This window comes from Staurois parvus, unplaced genomic scaffold (assembly GCF_062004578.1).
Source record: "Staurois parvus isolate SC_StPar_1 unplaced genomic scaffold, SC_StPar_1.0 ptg000336l, whole genome shotgun sequence".
Lineage (NCBI taxonomy): Eukaryota > Metazoa > Chordata > Amphibia > Anura > Ranidae > Staurois > Staurois parvus.
The window spans coordinates 5,308,661-5,322,511 of record NW_028318132.1 but is presented as its reverse complement, the minus strand read 5'-3'; the positions used below and the strand labels follow the sequence as shown (position 1 = coordinate 5,322,511).

At 39.7% G+C, this 13,851-nt stretch overlaps 1 protein-coding gene across 3 annotated transcripts in view; it reads right to left on the bottom strand.

Moving 5' to 3' along the window:
- The window catches only part of SEZ6L (seizure related 6 homolog like), a 570,023-nt gene that overhangs the window by 275,244 nt on the left and 280,928 nt on the right, over window positions 1-13,851 (bottom strand). For 2 of the 3 annotated variants that reach the window (XM_089684123.1, XM_089684122.1), the window contains 2 exons: window positions 3,482-4,195; window positions 1,947-2,080 (listed from right to left, as the gene is read on the bottom strand). In XM_089684123.1, the coding sequence (XP_089540249.1) occupies window positions 1,947-2,080; window positions 3,482-4,195 (848 nt within the window). The remainder of the gene's footprint in view (window positions 1-1,946; window positions 2,081-3,481; window positions 4,196-13,851) is intronic. The other variant, XM_089684124.1, reaches the window with a different exon arrangement.

The window sequence follows — 13,851 nt, the reverse complement described above, 5'->3', positions numbered from 1 at the left end:
TGTAAATCTTAAAGAAATAAAAGGGAATTAAATCAGAAATATTTACAATTTATATTGCAACATATGTCTACAAAGATCTCGTGACATGACTGACAGTTTAAAGTGGAAGTTCAGCCAAAACCTTAACTAACGGTATAAACCTACTCCCAGCCCCATTCTAAGCCTGATCTATCTAACTCTGTAAATAAAAGACTTCTGTACTTACCCATTGTGAAGCCACTCCAATCTGGTCCCAGGCTGAGCTGACAACGGTGGCTTTTGCATAGAGTAGCAGCAGTTAACAATGGATGTCCTATAGTAAGTCTATGGGTGACATCATCTGCTATTCATTTCCCAGCCGTTGTCGGCTTTCTGTCTCTACACAAAAGCTGTTGCTGGGTACCAGAGCCGCTTCAGAAAAGGTAAGTATAGCGAACTTTCACTATGCTGTGGCTGAAAGTAGCTGAACATCCACTTTAATAGTCATCAATATCAAAAGTTGGATATACTGTAGAAACATATTTTATGCAAACCCAAATAGAGAAAAAGGCAACTCTGACATTTGCTAGAAAGTCTAACACACCTGATAGCATTTGTTGGTTTGATATTAGCTCCTGTGTATATAGTAATATTTGGCACATGATTAGCAGATCTGTAAGGGATTACAGTGAGACCAGAAGATAAAAGGCATTGCCCCTAAAGCTAGGTTCACACTATAGCAGGTGGTTGAGGATGTGGGAATCACAGCTGTTCCCACACCGGCAACCCTCTGCAGCAAAAACCTGCTCCTTAAAAATGCACAGGGCTGCCATTCATTCTTAATGGCACCCAAAGCATTTAAAAATGCAGGCATCACAGGGAAATTTCCTGGCCGCTGCATGTTCAAAATGCTGCAGGAACCTTTTTCCTGCGTGAAACATAGGTACAGCAACCCATTCAAGTCAATAGTGTGAACCTAGTTTAAGTCCAAGTAAGTACTATATGGGTATTCTAAATTTAGACTGCTTTTTATTCTCAAATAGCCAGGGCCTGTGCTGCCACTAGCAAAACTAGGCAGCCGCCTAGGGTGCACTGCCACCTAGGGACATCTGGGTGCAGCATAGGCCGGCACTCTCTCTGTGTGGGATGCCGCCACATCATGAACGATCCTTCAGCTGAGGGGAGGGGCAACAGAGGGGAGGAAGAAATAACAGAGGAAGATGCCGGGTGTCTGGGGAACTGTAGCAGCCAAGCTGCCGCTCCTTCCAGTGTTCCTCTCAGACTCAATCCCTTACTGCAAGTCGGCTGGTGGCTGCTGATCACTGTGGAGTTCCAGGCCTTCTCTTCCCATTCTTCAGCGGAGGCAGAGCTGCGCCTGCGGAGGAAGGTAATGTCTGACTCTAATGTCTCGTGTCTGTGTGAGTGTGACCCAGCAGGCCATCCATCACATGTGCAATGTGTCAGTGAGTGATGACAGCATTAGGATCCCACAGCCTGTTCTTCTAGTGCCTGTTGATGTGTGTCAGTGTTGGTGGTGGAGTGTTATGTTGGATCTGTCACTGTGTGGGATCACTCAGTTCAGGTATTCTGTGTGAGTGTGTGTGCTGCCTGCTGCGTTTTAACATCCTCCACTCCCTGCAACTGTCACCCTGCCACTGCCAGCCACAGATACAGTCTGTCCGTGACACTGATTTTGTCTTTAATATTGGTGCTGGTGGCATCTTATGGCACTTATCCTTGAACATTAAAACAAATGTAGCAGTTTCATGTTTTGTTGATTTAATATTTCTACTTTTTTTTTATTTTCTTATTTTTTATTGAGGGGGGGGGGGCGCAAGTAGTTGATCTTGCATAGAGAGCAAAATAGTCTAGCACCGGTCCTGCAAATAGCCACTAGCTGTGGAAGTGACAGTATTAATTAGAGATTTTGTTTTGTGGCTTCTTAGATAAACACTTAGAAACAGATGGAGACATATTTCAGTTCTTACCTGTAGCTCAACTCCATAGCCCATGTAGACTGTGATATTGTAAGTGCATTCCAGGTAGTTTTGAGAAGGAAGTGGCGGGTAGTCTGTTGAGTCAATATATCCTTCTGGTTCGAAGAAGTTCACACTGCATTGAACTATATACAAATCCTTATTAGCAACATCAAAAAATAAAGACTTTATAGTATAATGTAATACAGTATATAAAGACAGCATTTCGAAAAATCTTATTCTTATCAAATTAATCCACCCTTGCAATAAAGCCCAACATCCTTTTCTTTCTAACGTGTCTGAGAACATGCAAATGGATCAACTGCTATGAAGTATATCATGAACTAAAGTGCCTACCTCTTGTGGTAAGAAAGCCAACAGACCTTACACATGCACACTATCCAATCATACATTAAACATCAGCGGATCTGTTCCTAAGATGATTACATGTGTTTGTGCATTCTACAACAGCTTTTATTCTATCCATGCGCATCACATCTGAATTTTACAGATTCGGTCATTATCAAATATAGAGATACTAAAAAAACATGTAAGGGTATAATTATTTGCTATATGAATTAAATAACAAATAAGGAAAAAATGCCACTCCTGCCCAATGATGCTGGACTTGCACAGCAGGAATACAATCTGGTATTCCAAGGGCTGTGGCCACTCATTCAGTAAAAGATAAACAAAGAACACATAGATGCCATTGATAAAATAGGAAACATTTTAATTTCCTTCTTCATGCAAAAGCTTCCAACTTAGTTTCATAGAAACGTGACTAGATATATAGACTCATAGGACATATTTTTAAAGCAGCGAATCTTATATTAAGCAAACATTCTCTGTAGGTGAATCTTCCAGGTCCATGTTTTTGAAATGACAGTGATTGACTTTCCAGAGAATGTTTGGTGAAAGTCACATTCACTGCTTTAAAATACAGACACTATTTTCATAATGCAAAATGTAATCTTTGGTAATGAATAAAATTACTTAACAAGCTAGATAGAAAGGTACTAATTTAATAAACTTATTCAGTGCACAAAGGTGTGCAATAATCCATTTTAACCAAGCTGTAATCAGACTACATTCCACTGCAGATTAAAATCAGATTTCTAGTTAATATGAAAAATGTCAGAGCATCACTTGGTGCCTAATGTTATTATAGACAAAAAAGTTGTTAAATAATATGAAATTTGGCAAAACCATTTACATTTTGCCTTTAGTCAAACTTTATAAAAAGTAGAGCAGGGATCTGAAAACTCTTAAAGAAAAGACACAAATATATGCACACAAACAGGGTATAGATGTTATATATTTAAGCAGTTTAGCCTCCAATCTTACTGGTCTGAATGACCAAATCTACCTACCCAACAGCGGCTAGCATTTATGTTCACAAATAAAGGTGATAGGGGCTGAAATGGCTTTTAAGAAAAAGCTAAGTGGATAATGAAAGCTGCTATGAGCAGCACAAAAAGCAAATTGAACAGAGATAAAAATACAGTAATAAATAGAGGAGATTGCCACTGTATAAGTGCTAATACCTGGACTCTGCTCTGTTGTGATGACAGTTGTTGTTATTATAGTAGATGTGGTTGTATCTTGGTTTTCCTCTCCTGCATTCAAATCATGGTCCATGTAATGTGTCCTAAAAGGCTCATCTGCCTGCAAAGAAGTGTTGATATCAGCTACAGACAATTTTATGGAATCCTGATTATGCGGCATTGAAGGTTGTGATGTATATGGTGCCAGCTGGAAAGGGTGGCGAGGAATGGCACCACTATGTCTTCTTCTGTTTATCCACAATGGAAACTCAGGGATATGTTCCTTTACCTCTCGGGTTTCAGAAGATAAATCCTTCAGTACAGGGGACACATCTGATGATATTGACGACAAAGATGCTGATGATAATATGCTGGCACTGGATTCTACCAGTCTTTCGGAGACAGTTGGGATTACTTGTGGCCTCAAACGTTTCCTTGCTATGTTTAATTGTTTTAGGGATGGAGGTTTTTTCCTAGTTGGCATTGTCTGATTATCTGCAAAATCTGGAGTGGAGCTTGGTGTTTGCTGCTTATGGAGTAACACTTCGCTTTGTGTATCTGAGTCCGAGAGCTCTTCTCCTGAGTGAGGAGCACTTTGGGATCCCATATTCTTGAGTCTGGAATTTTCCTTTCCATTTTTGCTGCTGAAAATTTCCACAGGGAGCACTTCCAATGCACTTGTTGGGATAGGGTTCTTTAGGATTTTTCCATCTACTGAAATATAAAGATTGAACATTGGTTCAATATTTGTTTAATGTGATTTTCTCTCCTGCACACAACTGCAGTGCAATACACAAATTTCAAACACTTTATGTTGAAAATACTATTCTGATAACTAATGCTTCCACTGGTCATTTGACTTGAGTGTACCTTTTGGCCAAGGTATCAGAAGTGTCCAAACTGGGCTTCTTGTGTGTAGGTATTGAAGATATGTGGGGGTACATGAATAATTTCAGGAAGTTGCTTTTCAGAAAGAGACTGGGGTTTAGATGGGCACGGTTTGGCACATTTATGAAACATTGCCTTGCAGAGATATGGATTTCATCCATGTCAGTCTACTGACAGACAGTGGCACTCTGTTTACTGAAAGTTGGGACCACAAGATGCAGATCCAGATGCTGTGTGTCTTTTACTAGGGAAACATGCTGCTGTGTATTTCTCTGCAAGCAGAGAAATACACAGCAGCATGTGCTTGATGGCAGGAGAGAGACCTGAGTTGTTTACACACAAGTCTCTCCCCTGTCAGTGTTACTCAGCGATCGCCAGGTGCCGGTGAGGAATCTCCGGCCAAGACCCGGTGATTGACATGCCTAGCCGCCAATGGTGGCATGGGTAGGGTGGCACGCATTCGAGCCCCTTACCCGGAAATGCAAATCACGTATATATACGTGTAGCAGTAGTTTTACTATAGGGTGGCGGGAGGCAGCTAAACTTTATGTAAAACCTGACATGTAGCCAGTGCAAGGACTCCAGGATAAAGGTAATATGGTCACTTGTACCAAATCTAGTCAGGATTCTGGCTGCAGAATTTTGTACATATTGAAGTGGATTAATTATGGATTTAGGTATGCTAGCAAGTAGAGCATTGCAATAGTCAAGTCGGGAGAACACAAATGTATGCATCAATTTTTCAGCTACAGTGTACGATAGCATAGGACGCAGCCAAGCAACGTTTCTCAAGTGGATAAAAGATGTTCTGACAACATTCTGTACATGGGAATCAAAGGTTAAACTAGCATCAAAAACCACCCCTAGACTTTTCAATTTAGACTGAAGCTCAAGTACGGCGCCATCGATAGACAGACTACCAGGACTTGCCTTACATAATTGATGGGGGTTGACAATAAGCATGAATTCAGTCTTGTCACAGTTTGATTGAAAGAAATTTTTGAAAACAAACATAACAATTATAGGGTACTAAAGCTACTAGGAGCTTTTCAAAGAATCATACAACAGCTGAAATTGCACTGAGAAAATATGGTGCTATAAATGCCCTGGTAAGCATTTATTTTTAAAGTATGTCAGGGGCAGAGCGAGGATATTGTATCAGGCCATCCATGCTCCTAATGTCCTATAGTGGCACATGGGATTCTGTGATAATAATGATAAAATGAAAAAAATTTAATACATTACAGCCTGCCAGTCTTTGTGACTGCATTAGTTTCCTTTTCATGCCCTTTCCCCTAATTGTCACCTGGTGATGCTGCCAGTAACACATTTTTTTGTTCTAGGATGACAATGCTCTTTTACTGCATTCCATCTATAAAGGTGCATTGTTGCCATCCAGAAAGCACTGGATTCCTGGCCAGGAAAATGCTAAATAGGTTTTTATTTTTTTATTTTTGCACCCTTTGAACAAATATAACTAAACACTTTCAAGCTCTCAAGTTCATTAATAGGGTTTACAAACCCTTTAAGCTAATACAAGTTTAAACTAGGGGAGGTGACATGAAGCCAAGTACCAACAATAGAGAAAAATCTTTACCATTTGTCAAATTGAAGTATAGGTCTGTTTCAGTTGTGGAATAGATCTAGTATAGTACCTTTTGTCATTTTGTCAAAAACTATTATGCTGGATCTACCATGCATTCTGACTATTATCCTAGATGAACATTGCTTTCTGTACATGATAAAACGGCAATTCTTTCTCTCCATACGTAGCCTCCAAATTGCTGGGCTTACAGTGCTAACCTGTTAATCAATGTGGTTTTGCTCTCACAGCATGTCCTCCACTAATACATTGCCATCAACAAGACATAGTCAGCAGGGGTACTGTTGATTGCTCGTACCTCTGGAGCTTCTTATTACCTTAAAGAATGAAATCTCAAATACAAGCTGACATATGAAAAGGTGCTTCCAACCTTCAGAAATATATAAATGCAAACCTTTGTATTAGCGATGCTGAATATGATAAAGAGTTTACTATTAGAGTTGGGCTCGAATGTTGGCCGCTCGTGTGTTTGCCAAACACACGAACGTTAAGGGCGTTCGTTGGGCTGTTCGCCCGCTGAGGGCCTCACAATGCACTGCGCTCTCACAGTGCATTGTGAGAGCCATGATTGGCCAAAGCAATGCACCTGACCTGTTTTGGCCAATCACAGCATAATGCATTGAGAGCCATGATTGGCCAAAGTCACGGTAACTTTGACAAATCATGGCTCACAGCTAAGTCAACACCCCCACACTATATAAAGCTGCTTACACTGCAGCCTTATGCAGTGTGTTGCTGGAGACTGCCAAAGACAGAGGGGAGAATACTCTCCCCAAACCCCCCCCCCAAAAAAAATTAAATAAATAAATAAAAATAAAACAAAAAATACAGTAAACCCCCCCAATCCTTACCAGACCCCCAATGTAAAATATGTAAAAAAAAAAAAAGTCCTACCAGGCTGCAGGACTTTTAACGGAAGCCCCACCCCCAAAAAATGGGGGAGAAAAGCATGGGTCCCCCTAAATTCCTACTAGACCCTTGATCCGAGCACAGGCCTGGCAGGGCAGGAAATGGGGGAATGATCAAGTGCCCCGCCCACGGCTTACCAGGCCATGTGCCCTCAGCATAGGAATGGAGTGCTCGTCGAGTGCGGACAGGTCGGCAGGCGTTGGGTTTTTTTTTTCAATGTTGGTGAGTCAGCATCATTGGGGCAATGCTGGATGCCATGATTGATGATGGATTACATCGATGGAACCATTTTTTTTTTTTTTGCTTTTTTGCCTTTTTTTTTAATTAAAGGACTTATCAAAAACTGTTGTTTTTTTTATTCACTAAAGGAAGTTTTCAAAAGTCTGGCATCTTTATTTCTTTCTTTTTTCTAAATGTAACCCTTTAGTGATTGGTTTGGTTAGGGGTACAAGTACCCCTTACTCATTCACAATGGGAGGGCAGCATCAGGGTGCCCCTTTATTTAAAGGTGTACCCTGATACTAATGAGCGCCCCTGCCTGCAGATCCCCACAACCACCAAACCAGGGTTTTGGGGAAAAGGGCCTTGTCCCCATCAGCATGGGGACACTGTCCCTATGCTGAGGGCACATGGCCTGGTAAGTCGTAGGGAGTGGGGCACTCGATCGCCCCCCCCCCTTCCTGCCTTGCCAGGCCTGTATTTGGATAAAGGGTCTGGCAGGAATTTAGGGGGGACCCCACAATTTTTTAAAATTGTTTACTGTGGGGGTCCCTCCTAACCTTCCTACCAGACCTAAAGGGTCTGGAATGGATTAGGGGGGGGACCCTGCGGTGTTTTTTTTAATTTTGTTTTTACATGTCAGTCCTGCTGCAGCAGGTTCTATACATTGTGTGGATGTGCAAATTTGCAGATAGTTTAAGGGGACCCTCCAGGCATGATATTTAAAGGAATTTCTCTTTTTATTTAACTTTAAGCAATGAACCTTTAAAAACTGTACTTTTTGAAAATGTTTTTTCACTGAATCATGTACCTCAGGGCTGTACCCAAGTCCCCATACCCCTTTTATGACCAATAACTGGCATATAAGCCTTCATAATGGGCACTTTTGAATTTAAGAGTTCGAGTCCTATAGACTTGCATTGAATTAGAAGTTTGTGGTCAAATGCTCATTAGGTTTGAACGCTCGACCGTGAACCGACCACGGAAGTGTTCGGCCCATCACTATTTACTACCTGCATTTTGTATCAAAATATCTTCACCATCACACTTTTATTTTTGGTTTGTTCAGTCTTCAGAGTCACTAAAATGGTGCACTTACTTTTACCTATGGACAAGCGTAACTCAGCCACTATTTGCAACACAATCAATAACCTAAACGATAGACATTTGTGTGTCCTTTTTAGTTCAGGAACTTGGAATATAGTCTTCTTCTTCCGCAAACTCCAGTCAGATAAACAGTATGTCCTTTATAAGTCTTTCCTTTTGGGTTTGCCACTGGCACCACAAAAGACAAACCTTTCCCTTTACAGTAGAATATCTCTATGATCAGTGCTACTCAATGTTTAAGTGGAAGAGTGTCATATATATATTCTGAGCAATATCCATCCATTTTAACTCTTTTGTATCAATATTGACAATCATTTATGTGTGTTGTATAGCCTATACAGCGTATTTCCTCAAAAATCCATTCTGCATTTCGGATTAGGTTTGCTTTCTAGCTTTCAGAAGGTCACATCAAGGCTTCTAAATACTGCATTCTCTTCAAAAAGATAAAAGTGATACTGATTGACAGCAAGTGAAGTAAGGAGGAAAATGTGAAGGCAATGAATGTTAGAGAATGAGAACGCGGACGACGCTTGTTTTAACAAATATATAATCCAATGAAAGCACCAAGATTCCAAGGATGAAATGTCTAAAAGTCAAATGTAATTCCAATGAAAATGTCCAAGAGTCCAAAGTAATTTACTGATAACATTGCTTCATAGCGGAATAAAGCCAACATGTTTCTGGGGTCAAACACACTACCCCTACATCAGGACTTGAAAATTAGACTATGCTTAAATGGACTCAGGTGAGCAGATACTAAATACATCTGCATAGTGATTTACTGCTTAGACCTGTTTCAGGAGGGCACGTTACACCAGTCTTAGCAAATGCAGCAAAGGAAAGCTCCACTGATCATGGGTCCAACGCCTTTCAGACTCCTGTGAAAAAATAATAAATGCACATTTTTTTTCTGCAAAACATGTGCATTTATTCCTTTTTTTATGGTGAACTTAGCCTTTAACAAATAGACTCTCATCATCATCATCATCTCATTATCTCATACATACTGAGAACTTATGATCAGTAAGCAGATTGCAGCTTAATACAGATCGATGACCTTAACGCCAAACAAGGATCTGATTTTTTCAGTGCCACAGGAAAAAATGTAACTATATATGTATATCTTTCCTGAGACAGGTGTCACTTATATTGTATTTTTCATCTGTGCATTTTCTCTGCATTAGCTGAGCAGTGTCAGACTTTGATACAAACCATTATTAATTCATAGCATATCTGTATGATTACAGACATTGTTAGCCTGATAAAAGATATGCATTAGTATTATGACAATTTTCTATCCCACTGCTTAAGTTGTATTTATATTTATGAAGTATTAATATTAATAGGATGTCAATTATCAATAATTTGTATTTCTATTCTTTAGAATTGTCAATTCTCTTTGTAAATAGGTTGTATTTGTACTATCAAAAACCTGTACTGACATACATTTAATATCTATATTCTATTAGGAATGAATGAACTGGGCAAGGTTTAGTTTGAAGGAGGTTTGGTGAATCCAGTAGAAAGTCTGTGAACTCCGAACATAGCGTCAAACTCTCTTGAAGTCTATAGGAGCTAAAACTTGTTTTTGTCTTTGCAAGTTATTCTTAAAAAAGGGGGGCATGAGTAGATGAGCACTGACATGGGAGACATGTACCAAGTCTACAAAAAATCTTTCAAACAATACCGCTTAGCAGGGTGAGGATCTTTTCGTTCAGATTTTAATAAAATGCTTGGAAGATTGCCTGTTGCCCTATAGCAGAAACACTGCTACAGGGAAGCAGGGCTGCGCAAAATCACGTATATATATATATATATATATATATATATATATATATATATATATATGTGATTTTGCATTTTAGGATAGTGGGCGCATTGGCGCCCTACCCGCACCGCCACTGGCAGCTTCAACTGTCGCTCACTCGGACCCGGCCAGAGATTCCACGCATAGCAGAGCAATACAAAGCAGTATGCTTCCCTAGTAAAACACACACAGCACACATAGTAAAACAGCATACAGTTAACCCTTTGATCTCCCCAGATGTTAACCCCTTCCTGCCCAGCGCCATTAGTACAGTGTCTTTTTTATTAGCACTGATCACTGTATTAGTATCACCGGGGATGTTACTGGCAGTTAGTCAGTTCCCCCCTGTGTCAGAATGCCCACTGCAGTCCCGCTATAAATCGTTGATCGCCACCATTACAAGTATAAAAAAAAAAAATTCCAGTAAATATACCGCCATTTGTAGACACTTTAACCTTCATGTAAACCAATTCATTTACACGTATTGGGATTTTTATTTTAGTAAAACATGTAGCAAAAAATATTTTGACCTAAATTTATGACGAAATTTAATTTTTTACATTTTTTTATAGGACATGTTTAATAGCAAAAAGTAAAAAATATTGTTTTTTTCTCAAAATTGTCGGCCCTTTTAAAAAACACACAGGCGATCAAATACCGCTGAAAGAAAGCTTAATTTGTGGGAAAAAATGACATACATTTTATTTTGGTGCAGTGTTGCAGTGCCATTTCGCAAAAAATGGCCTGGTCAGGAAGGGGGGTAAATCCTCAGGAGGGCAAGTGGTTAAACCTGCATGTGAAGTTACAGAACAGTAAAATGTAGTCCTCTATAACTGAAAGTTTTTTTAAAAAAGAGAAAGAGTGGTGTGGGGTTCCCATTACAATTTAAACCAGCAACCTATCCAGACCTACAGTTTGGGTGGCCAGGAAAGAGAGGACCAGGAGAATATGTCCCCCTCCCTGAATCATGCCAGCCCATATACCTTTAAACATTGGGAGGTACCTTGCAAAAGGAGATGGCTGAGACTACTTTAACTTCCAACTTCTCTTTCAGTACATTAGAGGTGATGTATCATATATAGCATGCATGTCACATTCGCATGTAGAGGTTGGTTGTTCCTAAGGATAAGAGCTCAAGGACTCCCTAACAGAAAAAGTTAGTGACAACTGCTCACTGGTTTTGTCAAAGAAAAAGGAGTATATTTAACCACTTCAAGTCCTGACACTTTCACCCCATTCCTGTCCAGGCCAATTTTCAGCTTTCAGTGCTATCACTCTTTGAATGACAATTGCAGTTATGCAACACTGTACCCATATGAATTTTTTAGCATTTTTTTTAGACAGATAAAACTTTATTTTGGTGGTATTTATTCACCACTGGGATTTTTATTTTTTTTTTGCTATATAAATGAAAAAGTCCAAAAAGTTTGAAAGAAAAAGTGTTTTTCTTATACAATTTTGCAAATAAATAATCTTGCTTCATAAATCTTGGCCAAACTGTATTCAGCTATCTTTTTAGTAAAACAATAAATAACCCAAATTAGTTTATAACCAAAAATTATAATTTTTACATTTTTATTTAATTTTTTTATATTATTATTTATGTTTTTTTTTACATACTGTCACCCTAGCAGTACAGTATCACCATAGTGACACTGTACTACTTGTGGGGGTGATGAAGATTTTTTTTTTTTTAACACTGATTGCTTTTACACCCATAAAGGCTGTACAAGCAATCATTTCTCCTTCTCTCTGACTGCATTCTTGCAGCCATTGAGAAATACTGTGAGAGCTGTGATTGGTCACAGCTTGTCACGTGGTACGAGGCTGTTGTGAATAGCCTTGTACCATGTGACCTCTGATCATTCACAGATTTCACTAGTAGTAAGTAATGATGTCAGGAAGTTACAATGATGTCAGGAAGTGTCAGCATGTTCTACTTTTTTTTCTGCAACCGGAACACACTGGAACTGCAAGCACTGATGTGAACTATGACATTGACAACCATATAACCTACTTTCTGTGCATTTTGGATGCAGAAAAAAAGCAACTGAAAACGCATGTAGTGTGAACTGGCCCTAAAGGTCGTGAGAGACTAACGGAGGTTGCCATTACTGAACTCTTAAGAATGCTAGATCACTTTGATTCTGATGTTTTGACTTCATAGTTGTCTGAGTCACTGACTCAGAACAAATATGTAGATAGGGAAATCTGAAATGTTTCTGACACTCATTTACAGCATGCTTGTTTGAGACTGAGCGTTTTCAGAAGGAAGCCTGAAATGGCAGCCTACATACTTATTTCATGACAGTCACTTTAAAGTGGTTGTAAAGGCTCAAGGTATGCATTCTATGCATAAAGGTAAAAAATCTTCTCTGTGCCGCAGCTCCCCCAGCCCCCTCTAATACTGACCTAAGCACCCTCTCTATGTGCACTGGAGTCTCAGAAATCCTCGCAATCCTCTCCTCATTGGCTGAGACAGCAGCAGAAGCCATTGGCAATCACATCCAGTGAGCCAATGAGAAAAGAGAGGGGGTGGGGCTAAGCTACAGCTCCCTTTGTGAATGGACACACGGAGCAGCGAGTGCCCCAATAGCAAGCTGCTTTCTGTGGGGGCACCCAGCAGGAGGAAGGGGCCAGGAGTGCTGGCGAGGGACCCAAGAACAAGAGGATCTGGGCTGCTCTGTGCAAAACCACTACACAGGGCAGGTAAGTATGATGTGTTTGTTATTTAAAATAAAATATTTTGTTTATTGGGTGTTTACTGGGTGTTGCACTTTCTGATTGTGGTTGACAGTGTAGTATAGTCATTAGTCATTAGTCATTGCATGTCACTAGCTATTTACTACCTCCCATGTTTCACTCTTTTACCTGCAAGTGTTTATGCACTTTTTGTAAATGAACACAGTTCTACTTATTTCTTTGTCTACATTCCCTGGCATAGTTGGCATTCTGGTCACTCACTGGTGACTCAATATTTTTAAATTGCAATTCCTGTCAGCATTTCACCAATGAGCTTTGCAGAGTGGACATCAAAAAATCTGGCACTGCTTTTATTACTGATGTCAGTTGAGCAGAAACTGGCAGTGCTAAGGTACGTTTATTTGCTGAAAGGTGTGATCGGTTTCACTCTGAAGGAACAGAAGACATGTCTGGGGCCATCAATAACAAGCTAGAGAGACTCTAAACATCAGTGAAAACAATACTGTATTCCCTGGGCTCTTAAGCATGCAAATTGTTAAAGTAGAACTTCACATTCAACATGGGTTGCAAAGTTAGATTTTTTTTTTAACCTTTTTTTAAATGCTTATAGTGACATGGACTAGAAGAAGGAGAACAGAAAGTCATGTATAATGAATGTTCTAAATATTCTAAATATCAGGGAATGTAAGAACCACATAGATCACAAAAACATTAAAGTGAAAGTTTAGTCAGAAAATTAAGTTCTGCTAGATCACTTCAGGCTGGCCCACCTTGCAGGTATAGCTATTGAAAACATTACAAATAAACATAATGTCCAGTAATACACTGTTTCATCCTGCTCTGCACATGCTCAGTTGCTCTCTATTTGTAGGCACTGTGCCAAATTTGTAGAGGCTGATTTGCTGACAGCCTAAAGATTTACTGCTGCTTAGGGACTCTGAGCTCCAACAAAATGGCAGCCTCAGGAAGAAAAAACAGGAACAATGTTGTAGGCAATTTACAGCACACACTCATTTTGGTTGCATCATTTTAATGTGGAATGTATGTTTCTTGCTAAAGAACATTATTTGTATCAAGTTGTTATGGGTAAAGTTCCACTTTAAACATTTTCCACATAAATGTTTGCTGTTTCTT